The 23,292-nt window shown below is 37.6% G+C and overlaps 1 protein-coding gene across 1 annotated transcript in view; it reads left to right on the forward strand.

Annotated features, from left to right (window-relative positions):
- LOC121392789 (aggrecan core protein-like) overlaps positions 1-23,292 on the forward strand; it is a 35,443-nt gene that overhangs the window by 1,799 nt on the left and 10,352 nt on the right. The window contains exon 3 of the mRNA XM_041523866.1: positions 650-731. Coding sequence (XP_041379800.1) covers positions 650-731 — 82 coding nt within the window. The remainder of the gene's footprint in view (positions 1-649; positions 732-23,292) is intronic.

Here is a 23,292-nt window from a genome sequence, read left to right on the forward strand (position 1 = left end):
AAGAATTATTCAAGGTTCCCTGATTTCTACACTCTTTTATTTCATGATCCTTAGATAACTCAGGACCGTACTTATCTCTCTCTCTCTCTACGGTCTCTCTCTTAATTTCTCTCTCTCTCTCTCTCTCCTCTCCCCCTCCCTCCCTCTCTCTCTCCCTCCCTCCTCCCCCCCCCTCTCTCTCAACTCATCTCTACCATTTTATTTCAATTTATCTTCGTGCTTATATCTAATTAACGTTCAAGCACGCTATATATGTCGAGGTCAGTGGGTTACTTGTTAGCTGTTAGTGATTAGTGGGAGAGACGGTGTAGTGGTCTTACATCTATCCATTGAGTCTCTCTCTCTCTCTCTCTCTCTCTCTCTCTCTCTCTCTCTCTCTCTCTCTCTCTCTCTCTCTCTCTCTCTCTCTCTCTCTCTCTCTCTCTCTCTCTCTCTCAGTATTAGTGTCCAAAGTAATCTTCAAAAATACGTGCACATTTTAGAGATTTCCGTCAGTGCACCAACAAATATCAATCATTGGAAAAGCATAACTACAGAAAGAAAGGGGACGGGGTCATATAAACAAAATAAGAGAGAAAGAAAGGAATTATTTTTCTTCATACCTTTCGACTAGCCAGTATGAAAGATATATTGGCAGACTGTTTTTCAGAGTAGTGTTTGTCGCAGCAAATCGTGTGCAGAAAACCAGGTGTGTGTGCAGCTTGGATCCAAAGGAAACTGTCTTACAGAAGGTATCGGTATCTGTAGCCCATTAGTAAAGCACTCAACTGATGCGTTGTCGCACTAGGATCGATCCCCACCGGTGGACCCATAGGGATATCTATCGTTACAGTCAGTGCACAACAACTGGTATTTGCAAGGCCATGCTATGTACTATTCTGTCTGTGGGATGGTGCATATAAATGACCCCTTGCTACTAATGGAACCATGTAGCCAGTTTCCTGTCTAAAACTATATATCAAAATTGCCAAATATTTGACATCCAATAGTTGATGATTAGTAAATCAATGTGCTCCGGTGGTGTCGTTAAACATAACAAACGTTAACTGTTTTGATGGTGATAATTGTGATGATTAGACTAATTGTGATAATTGTGATAATTATGATGATAATGATGGCAATGACAAGTTTCACCAAGTGGGGAAACGAATAATAATTGTTATCCTGAAGACAATTATGAAGATATCTATCTATCTATCTATCTACCTGTTTACACACACACACACACACACACACACACACACACACACACACAGACACACACACACACACACGTGTGGTGTGTGTGTGTGTGTGTGTGTGTGTGACACACACACACACACACATAGATATACACATTTTTGTATGTAAAGGGGCAAGGGAATAAACTATGGTGTCCAAATAGACAGTCTGTATTATAACGGTTGTATATGCCGAGGTAATAGTGGCACACTAAACTAAAAATCTACAATTATAAATATTTAAAGGTAGTTGGTATAATGTAGGTTGTTTGCTTTAAACGTTGCGGCTCATAGGCATAAAATATGTAATGATACATACACAGAGATATATACATGAGAGATTGTGTATTTGGCGGAACGACATTCAATAATAGTTCTTAATATAACGAGATCGTAGATCTATATACAATGGACATATCAAAATGTAGTCATATCCATGTTCTATGCAGTCCTTATTGCACAATTTACATTTTCTTTCTGATCGTTCTTTGCCATAATATCCCTCCTTGTTCAATGAACAGTTGACTGAAAAAAAGACAAAATGTTGTAATTAGTGTTGTATATATAGAGTTGACATTTAGGAGATTTGTCTATTATAACATCTTACTCTTGGATAAACTGATCAGTTAAGTGTACTAAATACGTCTTTAAAACAAAACAACGCTATTTACATGTAACAGTTTCATCCAATATTTAACTATTCTGATTTTACGACAATGTGCAAAGGCATTCGTCCTAGTTCTATTAAAACAAACATTTTTAACATTCAAAATTCGTTTACAAAAATCCATAATGCACATATTCAATATCATGAGCGGGATGAAAAGCCCATACTTCACTTCCATAATTTAAAACACTGGACAAAGACGTTTAGCTTCGTTACCTTATTAAGACATAAATGATTACACTTTCTTCAAATATGATTCGTATATTTTCTACCCTGTGTTCTAGTAAATTTGACATTAAAATTAAGTTTTAATCCAAGGTAGTTAAAACAATCAACAACTTTAATTAAGTCACCATTATTTACACATCCAGGGTCCTATATTTCTGAATACAACAATTTCAGGGTTTTTTTTTTTTTCTATATTAACATCAATATTCCATTTACTGCTATATGAAAAAAACCCACCCACAAACATCACGCATCTTCGGAAGACCCTCTGCTGTCTCTGACAGAAAAACAGTATCGTCGACATGCATTAAAAGAAACAATGAAATGTCATGTAAATATATTAGACTCACAAAAGCCACTAAATAACTCGTTTTCAAAATCATTTATGTATAAAGAGAATAAACATTGGATGTCAAACATTTCGTAATTCTGCATTGATTGTATAACATTATACAGTTTGCCGGTAACACCGGAACGCGCTAATTTACATCGCTTTACACTATCAAAGGCTTCTCTATGATCTACAAAACAATACTCTTTTTTTTCTGGCCAGTATTTTCATTATAACAGTGTGGAATGCAAAAATAGCACCCGTTGTGTCTTAACCTGGTTTAAAACCAAAGTGAGCATCTGATATAATATTATGTGACCATTTGAGTAATCTGTTATTTAAAATAATGAATTTTGTTTTCAATAAGCTAACCAGTGTAATACCTCTGGAAATATTTATATTATTTACATCGCCTTTCTTAAACAGAGGAATTACGATACCTTCAGACCAATTCGATGGGAATGTACCATGACTGAATGGTGATAATTGTGATGATTAGACTAATTGTGATAATTGTGATAATTATGATGATAATGATGGCAATGACAAGTTTCACCAAGTGGGGAAACGAATAATAATTGTTATCCTGAAGACAATTATGAAGATATCTATCTATCTATCTATCTACCTGTTTATACACACACACACACACACACACACACACACACACACACACACAGACACACACACACGTGCGCGCGCACACACACACACAGACACACACACACACACATAGACACACACACACACACGTGTAAACTATGGTGTCCAAATAGACAGTCTGTATTATAACGGTTGTATATGCCGAGGTAATAACGACACACTAAACTAAAAATCTACAATTATAAATATTTAAAGGTAGTTGGTATAATGTAGGTTGTTTGCTTTAAACGTTGCGGCTCATAGGTGTAAAATATGTAATGATACATACACAGAATTATATACATGAGAGATTGTGTATTTGGCGGAACGACATTCAATAATATTTCTTAATATAACGAGATCGTAGATCTATATACAATGGACATATCAAAATGTAGTCATATTCATGTTCTATGCAGTCCTTATTGCACAATTTACATTTTCTTTCTGATCGTTCTTTGCCATAATATCCCCCTTGTTCAATGAACAGTTGATTGGAAAAAAGACAAAATGTTGTAATTAATGTTGTATATATAGAGTTGACATTTACGAGATTTGTCTATTATAACATCTTACTCTTGGATAAACTGATCAGTTAAGTGTACTAAATACGTCTTTAAAACAAAACAACGCTATTTGCATGTAACAGTTTCATCCAATATTTAACTATTCTGATTTTACGACAATGTGCAAAGGCATTCGTCCTAGTTCTATTAAAACAAACATTTTTAACATTCAAAATTCGTTTACAAAAATCCATAATGCACATATTCAGTATCATGAGCGGGAGGAAAAGCCCATACTTCACTTCCATAATTTAAAGCACTGAACAAAGACGTTTAGCTTCGTTACTTTATTCAGACATAAATTATTACACTTTCTTCAAATATGATTCGTATATTTTCTACCCTGTGAGGCAATTACATACTGTGTTCTAGTAAATTTGACATTAAAATTAAGTTTTAATCCAAGGTAGTTAAAACAATCAACAACTTTAATTAAGTCACCATTATTTACACATCCAGGGTCCTATATTTCTGAATACAACAAGTTCAGGGTGGGTTTTTTTCTTCTATATTAACATCAATATTCCATTTACAGCTATATGAAAAAAAACCCACCCACAAACATCACGCATCTTCGGAAGACCATCTGCTGTCTCTGACAGAAAAACAGTATCGTCGACATGCATTAAAAGAAACAATGAAATGTCATGTAAATATATTAGACTCACAAAAGCCACTAAATAACTCGTTTTCAAAATCATTTATGTATAAAGAGAATAAACATTGGATGTCAAACATTTCGTAATTCTGCATTGATTGTATAACATTATACAGTTTGCCAGTAACACCGGAACGCGCTAATTTACATCGCTTTACACTATCAAAGGCCTCTCTATGATCTACAAAACAATACATTTGTTTTTTTTCTGGCCAGTATTTTCATTATAACAGTGTGGAATGCAAAAATAGCACCCGTTGTGTCGTAACCTGGTTTAAAATCAAAGTGAGCATCTGATATAATATTATGTGACCATTTGAGTAATCTGTTATTTAAAATAATGAATTTTGTTTTCAATAAGCTAACCAGTGTAATACCTCTGGAAATATTTATATTATTTACATCGCCTTTCTTAAACAGAGGAATTACGATACCTTCAGACCAATTCGATGGGAATGTACCATGACTGAATATAGCATTAAAAAGTCGAGACAACATAGGAATAAACGTGTCTTGAAACCTTGAGTAAATTATCTTTTCCAGGCGATGTTCATGATTTTAAGTCCTTAATTACATTCTGGATCTCTTCCTCGGTGATTGGGTAGTCGAGCTCCGAATAAATACATCCATTATGTTCTTCTATTGCATCCGGGGGGACGTCTGTGTTGTTGCTTAAACCATTAAAATGTTTTTTAAAGAATCATCCAGAGATAGAATAGATTTCGGTATACATTTGCACTTCTTAAATAAACAAAAACAAAGCTGTCTAGGATCACTTTTTCTAAGGTATCCAATTCTATTACCTTCAAACCTTCTATGAAGTTCATGACATTAGTATAGTCGTTTAGCCACAATTAGTGCGTGTCTATTGGTAACGCCACGTTCAGTATTAAACGTATGCAAAGTTTTACGATAAGCATTTTATAATGTCGAATATGAATTCCATTTTATACTGCATTGTCATCGAAATAATGATCTGAGACACAAATTTATTAAAGCGTAATATTACAGACGACCTAGTGTTTTTAAGCTAATTCAACTACTAACTATTGAAGAAAACCCAAAGAGCTCAGTAATTTTGGGAAATATTTAATTCGGGCAAACAATTTACGAAAGAATTTGATATAATCTAGTTTTATATTGTATAGATATACATGTATAAAGTTTGTATTGCGTTTTTCACATTCACCATATTATAAATAAAAAATCACTCCCTACCATTATACTGTACATATTGTATATATACTAGTATTGATTATGTATGCTGATGAGTTGTAAAACTTAAGGCAATAAATAAACCTGTAGCTTGCATCTATCATTAAACCATGGCGTATCGGTATAAGAAAACTTCACTATGCCGTGCCTAGTGTATGACAGGTATGGCACGTGCCCTGGGTGCCACTTGAAGGGAAATTTCTATTTTAAAGTCAGACCATATCTAAAAGATGGGTGTCAGATGGCGCAATTTCAATGCTTGCCATAACCTCTATTCTTAAGGACCCAAAGGGTAGGTGTAAGGTCACTACACCATCTTCTCTGTCACTAACGACTAACAACTAACCCACTGTCCTGGACAGACAGCCCATATAGCTGAGGTGTGTGCTCAGGACAGCATGCTTGAACCTTAATTGGATATAAGCACGAACATAGTTGAAATGAAAAAAGGAGACTGTTACGACGTCTTTAATAGGACAGTTGTGATGAAATTGTTCACAGTTCACAGTAGCAGCTACAGCTCGTTAAATTCGCACACACGCAGTTTCGGAAATTCAATCGACGTTGTGTTTGTGCTCAGGAAAATATGCAATCACACTTGACCCTAAATCACATAAGCATCTCCACAAATAATACATATACAGTGAAACTCCTCTAAACCGGACACCCTAGGGACCAAGTAAAATGTCCGGTATTCTGAGGTATCCGGTTTAAAAAGGTTATCTTGTGCACGTATATTTAAAAATGGACCATGAAAAAACGTCCTGTTTTGAGGGAATTCCGGTTTACAGGGTGCCCGGTTTTGAGAGGTTTCATTGTACATAATACATGAATGTGTACGTTACTCGTACCATATACATTGTATGTTAATATTAAGTTCAAATACATCAAATACTATCATAAAACTCAACATTCCTTTTATCAGCTGTTTACTGAAATGTCACAATTTAACACGTCAAGGTTCACGATCACCATCTACCATAACCATCATCATGTCGTATCACATTTATTAATGCATGCGAAATGAAGCTATTGTTTAAATCGTGGGGAAAAAAATAAAACGATTGCATTACAACATTCATATAAATATACAACGAAACCCGACTATGGTGTACTGGGGCGTAGCCAGAGAGGAGAAAACGCCGAGGCCAACCCAGACCTGTAAAATAAATATCAGTGTCATGGGAAAATAAGATATATCTGTGGAAATTCGTAAGCCTCATGCTGGCTACGCCATTGGTATAGTTTTGTAGTGGTACATTTTGTGTTCGGCTCGTTCCATTAGGAATATTATAGTTTGAAATTTAAAACGTATAATGCCAGTTATGTCTCGAAAGCAGCAGAGTTGGGTTATTATTATTATTATGTTAAATAATTTATAATTTGAAGCGTCGGATGAGTTACAGTGTACGTAATGTCGTGATTATAATTATTGACCAGTAAGTCATGTTCATATGTTTTCAACAAAGAAGCGCCTGTAATAGTAAGATGTGATAGCCATATGCATAATCAATTTGGGATTCGAAACTTTAATCAAGAAAGGAAATGTTTTATTTAACGACGCATTCAACAAAATTTATTTACGGTTATATGGTGTCAGACATATGGTTAAGGACCACACAGATATTGCGAGAGGAAACCCACTGTCGCCACTTCATGGGGTACTCTTTTCGATTAGCAGCAAGAGATATTTTATATGCACCATCCCACAGACAGAGTAGTACATACCACGGCCTTTGATGTACCAGTCTTGCTGCACTGGCTGGAAGGAGAAATAGCCCAATGAGCCCACCGACGGAGATCGATCCCAGACCGACCGCGCATCGAGCGAGCGCTTTACCACTGGGCTACGTCCCGCCCCGAAACTTTAATCAGTCATTAGATAATACTCAACAAGCTACGAGGCAATACCGTTTATCTTGCACGAGGGAAGGACAACATCAATTCACGAGTGCAAGATAAACGGTATTGTCGAGTAGCGAGTTGGGTATTATCTTTATTACCCATTTTCAATATTTATCCTTTTATGCAAGATTTTCGAACAATATTGTTATCAAATTGAGAACAAGAGGCCGCGTTGCGTCATAGCTGTGACGTATGTATCGCTTTTGACGTAAGTTAGTTGTTGACAAGACTTCCACCATGGAAACCATTCTTACAAACAATTAAAGGGACAGACCTTAGTTTCAACCCGTGAAAATTAACACTCAGATTAATTAATCTACAAACCTGTACTATATTTGCATAAAGTTACAACTGAGTGAAACATGAGTCTGTGGCTTTGAAATGGTGAAATACCCTCTAAAAATAGACTAAAACTCCATAACTGTTACTTCTGAGACGCACGTGCGTTTTTTAAAAATATAAAAAATGTAGTTTGTGATATTCAAAACACCAGGATGATCAAAAACACTTCGAATGCACGGAAATGGATAACTTAAAGGGACATTCCTGAGTAACAGAAACTTTTTAACGGTTGTAATTACATATCAAATATATTGTTCTGCATAAAATATTAGTGGCTGTATATTAAACATGTTTCTGATCGTTCTAATATTTGTACTAAGTTAAATTTGATTTTCTTTCATAAAATATAATTTTTCGTACGTACGAAATTATTTGAAGACAAAATCCAGTTTGGGCTTCTTACAAATATTAAGACGACCAGAAACACATTGGATATACAGACACTGATATTCTAAACAATAACAAATATTTAATATGTAAGATTAATCGTAGAACTATTTTATTAGTCGGAAACATCTTACAATGCAGCAAACTCAGGAATGTCCCTTTAAACAATAAAATCTAAGTAAAGTATGATTTCAGTTATCAAAAGCGGCTCTAATAGTAAACAAAATATGCCTTAGTGTTTAAAAACTAGGGTATGTTCCTTTAATCGGCTATAGTGAAGCACTGTTTATGACGTTACAACGTATCTAGGTGAAGAAATGTTGTTGTTTTTTCTTTCTTTCTCTAGAGAAAGGACACTGTTCTTTCCCCACTTGACTCTGCCCATATGAATAATAATAATTTGTACACTAGTATTAAAGGCATATTGTCAGAGACCACTGACCTATTTAATGGTCTGACAAAGTTTTACCTGAACAAAAATAATTTCATTTGTCTCTAAATGTACTTTATCAACCATCTTCATAACCACCATACTCCATTTATTAATGACATTTTGTAAAAAAAATAATGAATTATGACAATGGTCCATAATTCAAAAACTAAAATTACCGAGAGGGATGACATGGATTTCACTCAATCATGGTTCAATTAAGGTGATGCGATAGCTAGATTTGGTTTCCAACAATTAATATACTTTTTTTATTTATTATCCATTTTTTGAGAAATATGGTCCTTAAAGCTGTGACAGTATGCCTTTAATACAGTGGATTAATCTCTAGTGATGAATCGATACCAGTAAAATAGCATTTGAATTTTACTCTTGCCTGATGCGGCCGGTGTGGGATCGATCCCCGTCGGTGGGCCCATTAGGCTATTTCTCGTTCCACCCAGTGCACCATGACTGCTATATCAAGGCCATGGTATGAGCTGTCTTACCTGTTGGATAGTGCATATAAAAGATTCCTTGCTGTTAATGGAAAAATGTAGGTTTCCTTTCTAAGACTATGTCAAACCTACCAAATGTTTGACATCCAATAGCCGATTATTAATAAGTCAATGTACTCTAGTGGTGTCGTTAAACAAAACAAACTTTCTTTAAATTGTACTATGATATATACTGGATAACGTTCAGGTTCTCAATGTATTATATATTATGGGGCAGATTCCACCAAAGGCAATAACAATTTTATAAACTGGTTAGATAGCTTTTTAATTAAAAGTTAAAGTTTAATTTGTTTAACGACACCACCAGAACACATAGATTTGTTACTCATCGGCTACTGAATATCAAACATTTGGTAATTTTAACATATAGTTTTAGAGAGGAAACCCGCTACATCTTTCTATTACTAGCAAGGGATCTCTTATGTGCACCATCCCACAGACAGGATAGCACATATCACGACCTTTGACATACCAGTCGCGGTGCTCTGGCAAGAACGAGAAATAACACAATGGACCCACCGACCGGGATTAATCCCAGGCTGACGGCACATCAAGTGCACATTTTACCCTTGGGCTACGTCTAGCCCCAATGTTCAATTAATTACACATTTCGAGGGTTATACATCGTGATACGTGCGGTATCATATTCAGTGGCGGATCTAGAGAGTGGGTGTGAATAGGGTGGCTAGCCACCCCCTTTTAGTGAAATACATTAAACAAGTAGCATCACAAAATGTACAGAAAAATGTTTCGATTTTGCATTGCATTGCGTGACACAGTTATGACGAAATAGATTGTTTAAAGCGCAGACTGCAATGAAGGCAATTTTTTTGCAACATTGCCTCGTATGAACAAATCAACGCCTGTATTTTACGTAATTAAAATCATGTCCGATCCCCCAAAAATGTACGTAGTACAACTGTGCAATTAGTATTGCTTTGTTGCAGCAACATTGATTGCGGACACATTTCGTCAGTGCCTTGAACAGTGTGCACACTTTTCAAAATAAAAAAATGTCGCGGTCAAGCATATGAGACAACGGCGTGTATGTCCTCAAACACAACAGGGGTTCATGCTGAAATAGCAAAAGTATGATGGTTGATGCAGAGTATCAGGTTTTCCGTATTAGCATTATTGGACTTACCTTGATTTTAAGTATTGTATAAACTTTTGACCCACAGCTCCTTACACTGTGGTTTTACATGCAGTTACAAAAACTACATATATTACATATATATGATATATATTATATATATAAATAGTGTGTATATATATGACATTTCCACCGTTTTCCTAACACCTGGACAGCTAGGTATAAGTCATGCTGAAAAGGTAAGCAGATGGATAATTGCTGGAAACCTGGTACATCATGCACACTTCATAGCCGAATACATAAGGACAAGAAGCATGTGATGTTTCAGTCGAAATGGCTCGAGTAGCTTAGGTAGCTTGCATCAGCAATCGTTCAGAAAGAAAGAAATTGTTTTATTTAACGAAGCACTCAACACAAGTTTTATTTGTGGTTATATGGCGTCACACATATGGTTAAGGATCACACATACTTTTGAGAGGAAACCCGCTGTCGCCACTACATGGACTAAACTTTCCTATTAGCAGCAAGGGAGTTATTGATTTGCGCTTCTTCCCAGGCAGGATAGCACAAAACATGGCCTTTGTTGAACCAGTTATGGATCACTGGTCGGTGCAAGTGGTTTACACCTAGCCATTGAGCCTTGCGGAGCACTCACTCAGGGTTTGGAATTAACATCTGGATTAAAAATCCCATGCCTCGACAGGGAATCCGAACCCAGTACCTACCAGCCTGTAGACTGATGGCCTAATGGACGCCACCGAGGCCGGTCAGCAATCATAAAGATTACAGAGGGCTTTGGTGTCTTTCATGTGTTCTGTTCCTCAGTGTAACGAAAAGGCAAAAACTTGCGGACTTTTGTTAGCACTCTTGCTAACTACAGACAAATCAAAGGAATTATTAAGACATGTCACCAGATAAAAGGGTATTCGTCTTGAAATGGTTTATGGTATGACGCAGTATTAATATGTGCCAAGCAGCAAATTGCATTGCGTGGACACAGAGATGACGAAATAGATTGTTTAAAGCCAGACATATGCAATGAAGGCAATTTCATTGCAATATTGCGCCCTTATGAACAAATCTAATCCTGTACTTCATAATTATCTTGTATCGGGCCCCAAGAATGTATGGTACACGAGTACAACTGTGTACAATGAAGTAATTCACGTTGCAGCAACATTGATTGCGGACACATTTCGTCAGTGCCTTGAACAGTGTGCACACTTTTCAAAATAAAAAAATGTCGCGGTCAAGCATATGAGACAACGGCGTCTATGTCCTCAAACACAACAGGGGTTCATGCTGAAATAGCAAAAGTATGCACCTGATGCAGAGTATCAAGGTTGTTGTTTGCCTTCACTTGGACTTACCTTGATTTTAAGTATTGTATTTTACTTTTCACCCACAGCTCCTTACACTGTGGTTTGTACATACACACATGTATCGAGACACATATATATATATATATATATATATATACAATCAGATATATATATATACCATATATATATATATATATGTTTCATATACCTACCATTTGTGACACCCAATAGCCGATATGTATGTTTGTGCTGGGGTGTCGTTAAACATTCATTCATTCATTCATTCATTCATTCACTGAACCTGGTTATATGTTATGCATACAAAATTCCACAAATTGGAAACATAATGGATTCTTGTCGAGATTTATTCAGCTTCTTCGACAATTCTCCAAATCAATAAACATTCTTTGAAAAGATCATTGATAGCCTGGCCCCAAATGCCAACATACACAAGTTGAAGAATATGTGCAAGACACGCTGGATCGAAAGACACTCTGCTTTTGAAACTATCCATGACTTATATGAGTTTATTGTAATAACCCTGAATGAGATATGCGAGCCTTCATGTGACGAAACTATGTACCCAACGAACGAGTTATGGAATTGGGATTCTTCAACAAAGGCTAAAGCAAACGGCTTCCGACACATCTCTATATTTTGCACATGTTGTCAGTGTCATATGTGCAAAAGAGTTGCAGGAGCCAATGCTCCCTCTCGTGAGTGCGCTATAGGTGTAGACTTACGGAAGTTTACTTTGGCTTCTAGAAAATCGAACTTGTCACCAGTTCATAGAATGATATTCGTCTTGAAATGGACAGCTGGTTTGATCGACTATATGACAGGATACTAAACATTTCCGACTTGATTGGGGCAACATAACAGCTTGTGGCTTTGCATTCACGCCGCATGCGATCCGGGTCCTTATTGCTTGACTAATTATTGAAACGCCTGCACTTCTTGTTCACCTTGATTCTTATTTTATTACCACTGTTGTCAGATAAATCGCGTTAACCTTGCAATTAATTACATGTGTACCATTTAAAAACAGGCACTAATTCCACTGTTAATGGTTTGAATGGTATGACCTTTGTCCGTTGTGCCCTTGTGTAAAGCCGGCTTAATTGTGTTGTGGTAGAAAATAAAATCATCATTATTGCAATATATGCTGTGCTTTTTTCATCGTCTTTCACGAACACCTGGTATACTATAAATTGATTAGTCGGTCATTTGTACCCCCTTATTATTTTCTAGATCCGCCACTGGTATTGTGAATTAGATGTATCGAGACACCCCTAATAGTAATGGAAATATATTTGGACGTTTCAGATAAACGTTATACCAGTGCTGGTTATATGTAGAACATTTCCAATAATTAACCATCAACACAACTGAATGTCAAAATATATTTCCCAATGCCAACTTCTATTTTTAACATAACTATTAACATTTCAGACATTAATTGCGGGGAGCCTCCCGTTGTTCCAAATGCCATCAAGTCTAAGAATGGGACACAGTTTAATTCAGTAGCCCATTACAGTTGCGACGTTGGTTACGTCAAGTCTAACGGAACCATGACGTCATCCACGTGTGAATCGACTGGACAATGGAAGTCATTGAACATGTCGTGTACTGGTAAGGGTATTAGGTTATTATTAAAGGGACATTCCTGAGTTTGCTGCACTTTTTAAGATGTTATTGACTAACAGAGACTTTTTAATGTTTGTAATCACATATCAAATATATTTCCGTGCCTACTCTGCTTTCCGAACACGCATACAATATGTTCTTTCCCAACATCAGAGAGCTTCTAAAGATCCTTGCTGTCTTACCCATAGGCAGTAAAGAGGCATAGAGATCGTTCTCATGCCTTAGACGAATACACACATGGCTTCGTACTACCAGGACTACAGATAGACTAGCTGACCTGGCTTTTATCGCAATGCATGGATTTTCTAGTGCAGTGAGCACAAAGCAGATTTGTGACAGGTTTGTGGCTTTGCATCCACGCCGCACGCAATCCGTGTCCTTATTGCTTGACTAATTATTGAAATACCTGCACTTCTTGTTCACCTTGATTCTTCTTTTATTACCACTGTTGCCAGATAAATCGCGTTAACCTTGCAATTAATTACATTTATACCATTTAAAAACAGGCACTAATTCCACTGTTAATGGTTTGAATGGTATGACCTTTGTCGGTCGTGGCCTTGTGTAAAGCCGGCTTTATTGTGTTGTGGTAGAAAATAAAATCATCATTATTGCAATATATGCTGTCCTTTTTTCATCGTCTTTCACGAACACCAGGTATAATATAAATTGATTAGTCGGTTATTTGTAAGTGCATGCCATTCAACGTTTTGGCTTCGTATTGATGTCCATTCAATTTTGTCTTCTGCCGCAATTCGTCACTCCCATGATCAGACGATAAAATTAATATACCGGGTATACTGTTACTGCAAAGTTTTATTCAGGAAGATGAAAAAAAACCATTCCGTTAGCGAAAATGATATGTCTGTGGTCAGTCAGGTGTACAAATGAAACGAGTATGACTTGCATCGATACGCACAAAATTAAATCGTTTTCTATATATTTTGGTGTGAATCAGAAAAACGGCAAAAAAGTATCAACTTTATGAAATTATTAATTAGGAATTAAATCATCGGAAATCAGTGAAATAAGGATGTAAAATGTCGTGAATGCCAAAACTTCAGGGCACTTTGCCCCCAGAAACTCCACCATGGCTTAGCCTCCGCCGATTCACTCCATCCGAATCGAGCCACCCCCGTAATATTTTCTAGATCCGCCACTGGTATTGTGAATTAGATGTATCGAGACACCCCTAATAGTAATGGAAATATATTTGGACCTTTCAGATAAACGTTATGCCAGTGCTGGTTATATGTAGAACATTTCCAATAATTAACCATCAACACAACTGAATGTCAAAATATATTTTCCAATGCCAAATTCTATTTTTAACATACATATTATCTTTTCAGACATTAATTGCGGGGAGCCTCCCGTTGTTCCAAATGCCATCACGTCTAAGATTGGGACAAACTTTAATTCAGTAGCCAATTACAGTTGTGACGTTGGCTACATCATGTCTAACGGAACCATGACGTTATCCACGTGTGAATCGACTGGACAATGGACATCAGTGAACATGTCATGCACTGGTAAGGGTATTAGGTTATTATTAAAGGGACGTTCCTGAGTTTGCTGCACTTTGTAAGATGTTATCGACTAACAGAAACTTTTTAACAATTGTAATTACATATCAAATATATTTTTCTGCATAAAATATTAGTGTCTGTATATTAAATGTGTTTCTGGTCGTTCAAATGCTTGTACTAGGTTAAATTTTATCTTATTTCCTAAAATATGGGGTTTTTTTTTTTTTTTTTGTCGTGCGTACGAAATTATTTGAAGACAATATCCAGTTTAGAAGTTTTACAAATATTAAGACGACCAGAAACACATTGAATATGCAGACACTGATATTCTAAACAAGAAAATATATTTAATATGCAAGTTTAATCGTAGAAATATTTTATTCGTCGGAAACATCTTACAATGCGGCAAATTCAGGAATGTCCCTTTAATATTCAGCGGCGTAGCGTGATCTGGACCTGGGAGGTTCGAATATGAACCAAGTGGACCCTTTTTCTATTGTGTGTTTGCACCACCAGAAACTCTATATGTATAAACCTGTATGTTTTAGTTCTGAAAGTACACCATTTGCTTCAGATTGGGGGGGGGGGGGGGGGGGGGGGGTTCCGTCCGAACCCCCACCCCGCGAACCCCAGCCTACGCCCCTGATATTATTATTGTTATTATTATTATTATTATTATCGCCTCTATTGTCTTATCTTGTACGTAAAGTTCAGGGCCGATTTCGTTTGTTGGGTTCTTCGGGTAGTTTGGTTGTAGCAACAACCAGTGTGTATAGGCCATGTGTATTGGCCTGTATTGTGAATTATGGATAATGTTTTGTTTATACGGCGGTTTCTGTGCATCTGACAGGTGAAATATCTTGAAATTATATATTTAATTTCCACTGCATATCTGCAAAATAAAAGAAAAAAAGTTTCAAAATATTGAATTAATTTGAAGCCTACTTTCGGACAATTAAAAAAAAAAAAAAAAAAATTATTAGGGGCCTACTATTATTATTATTATTATTATTATTATTATTATTATTATTATTATTATTATTATTATTATTATTATTTATTAATCCCCCACCAATACAACAACATCAACAACAATCAGTGGCGTATCGTGGGCAAAATTCTGGACTGGTGGAAGGGGCTTGGGAGTGCTAACGGCCTACTGGTTAGGGGGCGCAATACTTGCCTTGCCCCGGTCGCTGGCAACCCACGCTACGCTACTGTCAACAACTACTGTGGAGTAGTGGTTGTGCCATGGCTACTACTACTACTACTACTACCACTACCACCACCACCACCACCACCACCACCACCACTACTACTACTACTACTACTACTACTACTACTACTACTACTACTACTACTACTACTACTACTACTACTACTACCACTACCACCACTACCACCACTACCACTACTACTACTACTACTACTACTACTACTACTACTACTACTACCACCACCACTATTACTACTACTACCACTACCACCACTATTACTACTACTACTACCACCACACTACTACTACTACTACTGCCACTACCATTACTACTACTACTACTACTACTACCACCACCACTACTACTACTACTACTACTACTACTACTACTGCCACTACAACTACCACTACCACCACCACCACCACGACTACTACTACTACTACTACTACTACTACTACTACTACTACTACTACTACTACCACCACCACTATTACTACTACTACCACTACCACCACTATTACTACTACTACTACTGCCACCACTACTACTACTACTACTACTGCCACTACCATTACTACTACTACTACTACTACTACTACCACCACCACTACTACTACTACTACTACTGCCACCACTATTACTACTACTACTACTGCCACTACTACTACTACTACTACTACTACTACTACTACTACTACTACTACTACTACTACTACTACTACTACTACTACTACTACTACTACCACCACCACTATTACTACTACTACCACCACTATTACTACTACTACTACTACTACCACCACCACTATTACTACTACTACCACTACCACCACTATTACTACTACTACTACTACTGCCACCACTACTACTACCACTACCACTACCACCACTACTACTACTACTACCACTACCACCACTATTACTACTACTACCACTACCACCACTATTACTACTACTACTACTACCACCACCACTATTACTACTACTACCACTACCACCACTATTACTACTACTACTACTACTGCCACCACCACTACTACTACTACTACTGCCACTACTACTACTACTACTACTACTACTACTACTACTACTACTACTACTACTACTACTACTACTACTACTACCACCACCACCACTACTACTACTACTGCCACCACGATTACTACTACTACTACTGCCACCACTACTACTACTACTACTACTACTACTACTACTACTACTACTACTATTACTACTACTACTACTGCCACCACTATTACTACTACTACTACTACTACTACTACCACCACTATTACTACTACTACCACTACTACTACCACTACTATTACTACTACTACTACTGCCACCACTATTACTACTACTACTACTGCCACCACTACTACTACTACTACTACTACTACTACTATTACTACTACTACTCATACTCCTACTTCTTCTCGGAGCGGGACGGTGTGGGATCGACCCCCGTCAGTGGGCCCATTGGGCTATTTCCCGTTCCAGCCAATGCACCACGACTGGTATATCAAAGGTTTTGGTATGTACTACCCTGTCTGTGGGATGGTGCATAGAAACGCTGAGTTACTGCATGAATGACTGGTTACGATATAACAATAAATTCAATCGTGCATGAACAGCGACATATGTAACCAGACGGTATTTTCGTGATTTTAAGCTATTGCACTGCACAGTACACAAGCACACCTGCACTGAGTTTTAATTAGTGGGTTCATTCTTTGGATCAGTAACTGCAGCTCGGGATGGTATTTGGCTTTTGACCAGTGGTCTGTGACACCGACCACGGCTCTGCGATTGGCTAATTTGGCTAAGCCAACTGGTGACCAATTACTCTTTTCAAAATCTCACCTGGCAAGATGACAACCTTTCCATAACCAATATCACGGTGTGGAATAACGGCTACATGGATGTCCTCTTTGCCCGACCCCCCGGGACTGAGACTATCTGGGTCGGGGGGGGGGGGTGGATCATGTGCTCCACCTCTACCACATTAAACCTATCAAATGCGCCAGGTGACAGAGATGGGGTTATGCCCAGAGAAAATGCAGATCAACACGGGAGTACCCGGTGTGCTTTAGGTGTGGGGCCGCCCACCCCAGGAGGACCCCCGATAGTCCGTGCACCAGTTCAGTCTCGTGCGCGAACTGTAGGGGGAATCATTGCACTCACGCCAAGGAGTGCCTTGATTATAAGAGGGCCTGATAGCGGATGGGGTCCCCTCGTCAAGACCTGAGGGTAGCCAAGCCGGTGATCCGCACCGTCCCGCTTTGGCAACTGGCGCAAGTAAGACTAATAAGACTGAGTCGCTTAGTGTTACTGCTGCGGCTCGGTCTGTCACTTCTAAAACCTATGCCGGCGTTACCTCTGGGGCGGGTAAATTAGATTTTGAGCAGCCCATAACCGCTCTCGACCTTGTCAGGATTATTTCGGGTATTTTCCTGACACGAGAGATACCTAAAGCCCCTCATAAAAAATTCCTTCTGGATGACATTATTGTGGCGTCCAGAGATGCATGCCCGGTACTTAACGATCACCTGGCTATTAAGGTTAATCCTGATGCCATTGAGACCCGCAGTGTCTCATGGTATAAAGCCAGGGATCTAATAGTTGTGGAGACGCGAACTAACGCTGAAGTGGATTAACTTATATTTATTTTCCATCAACCAGTACTGTTCCGTCCCCCATTATGTTTACACATAATACTAAGTGTCATTTAAATAAGAAGGTTAAGAATAATAATAATAATAATAATAATAATAATAATAATAATAATAATATTAATGTTAAGAGAGTTGACAAGATGGGCTTAGTCATACTTCAATGGAATGCCAAGGGCCTGGGAACAAATGGACCAGAACTTAAACAAATATTTGGATTTAAATAAAGATATAGATGTTATTGCCATTCAAGAGTCCTGAATTGCAAACGTTACAGATAAAATTAAACGTACTAAATTGTTTACTGAATATAAAATTCCGGGATATACTGGACTCTTTTATACGAATGACAATAGAATTAGGGGAGGAGTGGCTACGTTTGTTAAAAATAGTATCTCCCATTCACAAATTAAGACCGAGAATAGTCAGACAAATATCGAGGTGGTGGGGGTTACCATTCATGCTAAATCTGGGGATATAAATATATTTAATTATTATGTTCATCCAGCTGCTACCGGTATTAAGTTAACTCTTAAATTTTTTTTGGCACCGATTGGTAACTATAATACAAATTTGATTATTGTAGGAGATTTTAATAAACTGTGGGGGTCGAACGTTACCAATCTTCAAGGTCGCACTATCGATTCCTTTATCGAAAAGCTAGACCTAGTCTGTTTAAACGATGGTAGCAGCACTTTTTTATCTGATACGTTTCATACCTGGTCTTGTCTGGACATTACATTGGTATCCAGCTATATGGCTGCTGGCTGTGTGTGGGAGGTCCTTGATGACTTGGGTAGCGACCACCTCCCAATTAAAACCTCATACAATATCTCTGATATTTGGATTAATAAAACTAAATATAAAGCTAAATGGAATTTTAATAGAGCCGATTGGTCCCGGTTTGGACACTTATGTGGCAGATTAGATCATGAGCAAATAAGAGATAAGAATATAAATAAATTTAATAAAAACTTGATTACAGCTATTATAGATATTACTAAACAAACTATTCCATTCTATACTACTAAAAATAACTATAATCCGGTCCCTTGGTGGACAGATGAGCTCTCTAGACTTAAGAGGTTGAGAAATAAGTCTAGAAATTTTTTGAAAAATAATAATACTGAGGAAAATATTAAAAACTTTAAAGACAGTAAATATAAACTGAAACTCAGTATTACTAAAGCTAAGAACACATCATAGACTCAGTGTTGTGGTTCCCATAACAGGAACTCAAAGGTTAGAGAGCTGTGGGCAAAGATCAAAAGGGTGAAAGGGAAATCATCTAGTATTAAAGTAATACTTAAAACTAATAAAAATTGCAAAACTAATCAAGATAAAGCTGATATTTTGGGAGCCACTTTTAAAAATAATTCTTCTACTAATAACTATAATAAAGAATTTCAGGATAGAAAATCTAAAATTGAAAAATCTAGTCCTATCCCTAATGAACCCTGCTCCCCGAAAGATGACCTTCCTTATAACGCACCATTTAAATTGCAGGAACTGTGTAGTGCTTTTGGTGGCCGAAAGGCCACGGCTCCGGGCCCTGATAACTTTAGTTATATGTTTCTAAAAAATATGCCCACGAAAACGCTAGGACTTTTCCTGGAATTATTTAATAGAATATGGAGCGAAGGGTACCTCCCATTGGAATGGAAGCATGCGGAAGTGTTTGCGCTACCTAAAATGGGTAAGGACCTTTCCCTCCCTACTAACTATCGACCTATTTCATTAACATCCAGCGTGTGCAAGATCATGGAATACATGGTTAACAACCGCCTTGTCCACTATCTGGAGGTAAATAGCTTGTTGTCTACCTTCCAGAGTGGTTTTAGAAAGCATCACTCCACCACCGACCATATTGTTCGCCTTCAAACCGAGGTAAAGGATGCCATGCGGAATGGGCACAAAGTGGGTGGAGTGTTTGTAGATATAGAAAAGGCGTATGACATGGTCTGGCGACGGGGATCGTTGATGAAAGTATATAAAATGGGGGTAAAAGTTGCAATGTTCACATTTATATCAAATTTTTTAATGCAGAGAACATTTGCAGTTAATGTCAGTGGTTCGTTCTCCCCCATTTTAACACTTGAAAATGGTATCCCACAAGGCTCAGTAATAGCATCCACCCTTTTTGCAATTTTTATCAATGATTTGGCAGAGGTGCTTATTACCAGAAACGAAAGTACTAAATCTAAAATAAGTGTAGGTCTCTTTGCAGACGACACTGCATTCTGGAGAATCGCAAATAATTATGAGGACCTTAAAAAAGATCTCCAGGTGGATATTAATAATTTAGCTCTTTGGTCCAGAGCTTGGGGTGTTACCATTTAAAATGCAAAAACTAAAAGTATAATTTTCCATAAGAAAAGACAGTTTAAATCAATTAGTGAACTGAATTTGAAATATAATGAAATAATTATTAATCAAGTGCAATCGGTCAAATTTCTGGGAGTAATCTTTGACCACAATCTTAGTTTTGGGGAACACATTACTGAGGTTACTGGTAATTGCGTAATTTATCTCAATTTATTGAGGGTATTATCAGGAACACCATGGGGTGCAGATCGTAAAACCTTGCTTATGATCTTTGAGGCATTTATTGTGTCCAGATTGCAATATGGTGCCCAGGCTTTTGGCTGTGCCAGTCAAACTCAGCTCAGAAAACTTGATGGCGTATACGGGAGGGCCCTCAAAATTATTGTTGGGGGGTGCCATCTGTACGCCATATGATAGTGTGTTAGTGGAGCTTGGAGTTATGCCTTTGGCTCTTAGGAGAATCAGGCAAGGTTTAAGATATATTAAAACAATTCGCAGTCTGGTACCTGATTCTCCAGTCAACCAGTTAAAACCTATAGCAGTTAATGTTAATAGAGATAACAACAACTTCAAGAAAATAATTTTTCAAATAGTGTTAGGAGAATTCTACCCGGACGTAATTCAGATCTATACTGACGAGTCGAAGGACCCTGACACTGGAAAAACAGGAATGGCCTTTATAATCAAAAATAATAATGTAAAAAATCCCACAGCCATTAGGGCTTGGCTGTCGGATAATATCTCAGTTTATACTACCAAACTGATGGCCATACTGTATTCTCTGAAGTGGGTCGAACGTTATCATAAAGTTAATAGCCCTAACAGATATGTCCTACTCTCTGATAGGCTTAGTGCCCTGCAGGCAATTGGTGGCGCCCATAGTTTCAGGCCGGAGATTATTTATAAAATTAAAAAAAATTATAATAAGATTGTTGGTGAAGGAATTGAACTAGCCATGGAATGGGTCCCCGCACATATCGGGATAGCTGGCAATGAACTAGCCGATGCGTGCGCAAAAAAGAGTTTGTTGGAACCCGTGGTCAATGTACCGGTGGATCATAATTTTAATGAAATTAATTCCATAGCCGAGCCACACTTTGGTAGGCTGTGGCAGACGGAGTGGGACCACAGGACCAGATTGTGGCATGCTTATATTAAGCCAAAGGCAGCCCCTCCCGGTCCAGTATCATTTAATGTTAAAGCAGCAAAAAAATTGGCAAGATTGCGGATGGGTGTCTCATCCGCACTTAAAGATACTAAATATAAAATTAAAGTAATTCCATCACCTAACTGTTTGGTATGCCATACAATAGATAATGTTAATCATTTTTTGACTGAGTGTACCAAACATGTCAAAATTAGACTAAAGTTAATTAATTATTTAAGTAAAATTAAATTACAGTTTACATCTTTTAATTTATTGAATCCGCCAAAAGAACATAAAATGGTGATGGACAGGTTAGTGGTTGCCTTTGTCTATCAATCTCAAATTAATATTTAAATGAAATAATTAATTCACTCCTGGGCGTCCACTGCTTAGGCATTGTTAGATAGGTGCAAAAGTGACCGCCTGGGAGTTTTATACTATAGTTAAAGGGTGCGGCAGTATACTTTATTTATTACCTCCTCTCCCCTATGGAGTTGGAAGGACGTTGCTCGCCCTTATTCTCCGTCTCTCAGTCTTTTTCGTTTCATGTCACGCCTGGCTTGCTGCGGAGTTTGGATATAACTAATTTTAATTATTGTACCGGATTTTTAAATTTAAATTGGTATTTCATATGTTATATGCAATATATATTTTTAACTGTAGTCTGTGGTCGAATGGTTGTGTGAATGTATATTTACTCCTGGCTGATGATAGGGGAATGTTATCTGGCAGTAACCCCCCCCCCCCCCCCCCCCCTTCACGCCGGCCAAATATATTGTATAAATCTTTTTCTAATTCTTAGTTTGGCTTTATCTTTTAAAAATGTATAGGTTACTGGCATGCTCGTTTTAAATTGTTTTAATTTATTTTATACTTGTTTTTATATTTATGGAAATAAAAAGAAATAGGAACCTAATAGCGCGGGAAGCTGCTCCTATCCTAGTGGTTGGAACCTGGTAATATACCACGTATCCCTCCACTAGTCTTCCAAATTAAAGAGTCACAGCGTCTGATGAATGATGTAACCTTCAGTTTCTCGAGACTACGGAGAGGCGCCTCTGGACTTCGTGATCATCCGAATACGTTTCGCTCTGCCAGCCTAGCCGGACGCAACTTTCCTACTCAGCAATCTTGCGGGAGGGGTCACTCCCCTAGTGACCCACTCGCCTGCTACTGGAGCACCGAGAATGGAGGGCACGACGGTTGGGTTGACTGGGGGTGGGATGCCGGGGGG

Source organism: Gigantopelta aegis, unplaced genomic scaffold, assembly GCF_016097555.1.
Source record: "Gigantopelta aegis isolate Gae_Host unplaced genomic scaffold, Gae_host_genome ctg4502_pilon_pilon:::debris, whole genome shotgun sequence".
Lineage (NCBI taxonomy): Eukaryota > Metazoa > Mollusca > Gastropoda > Neomphalida > Peltospiridae > Gigantopelta > Gigantopelta aegis.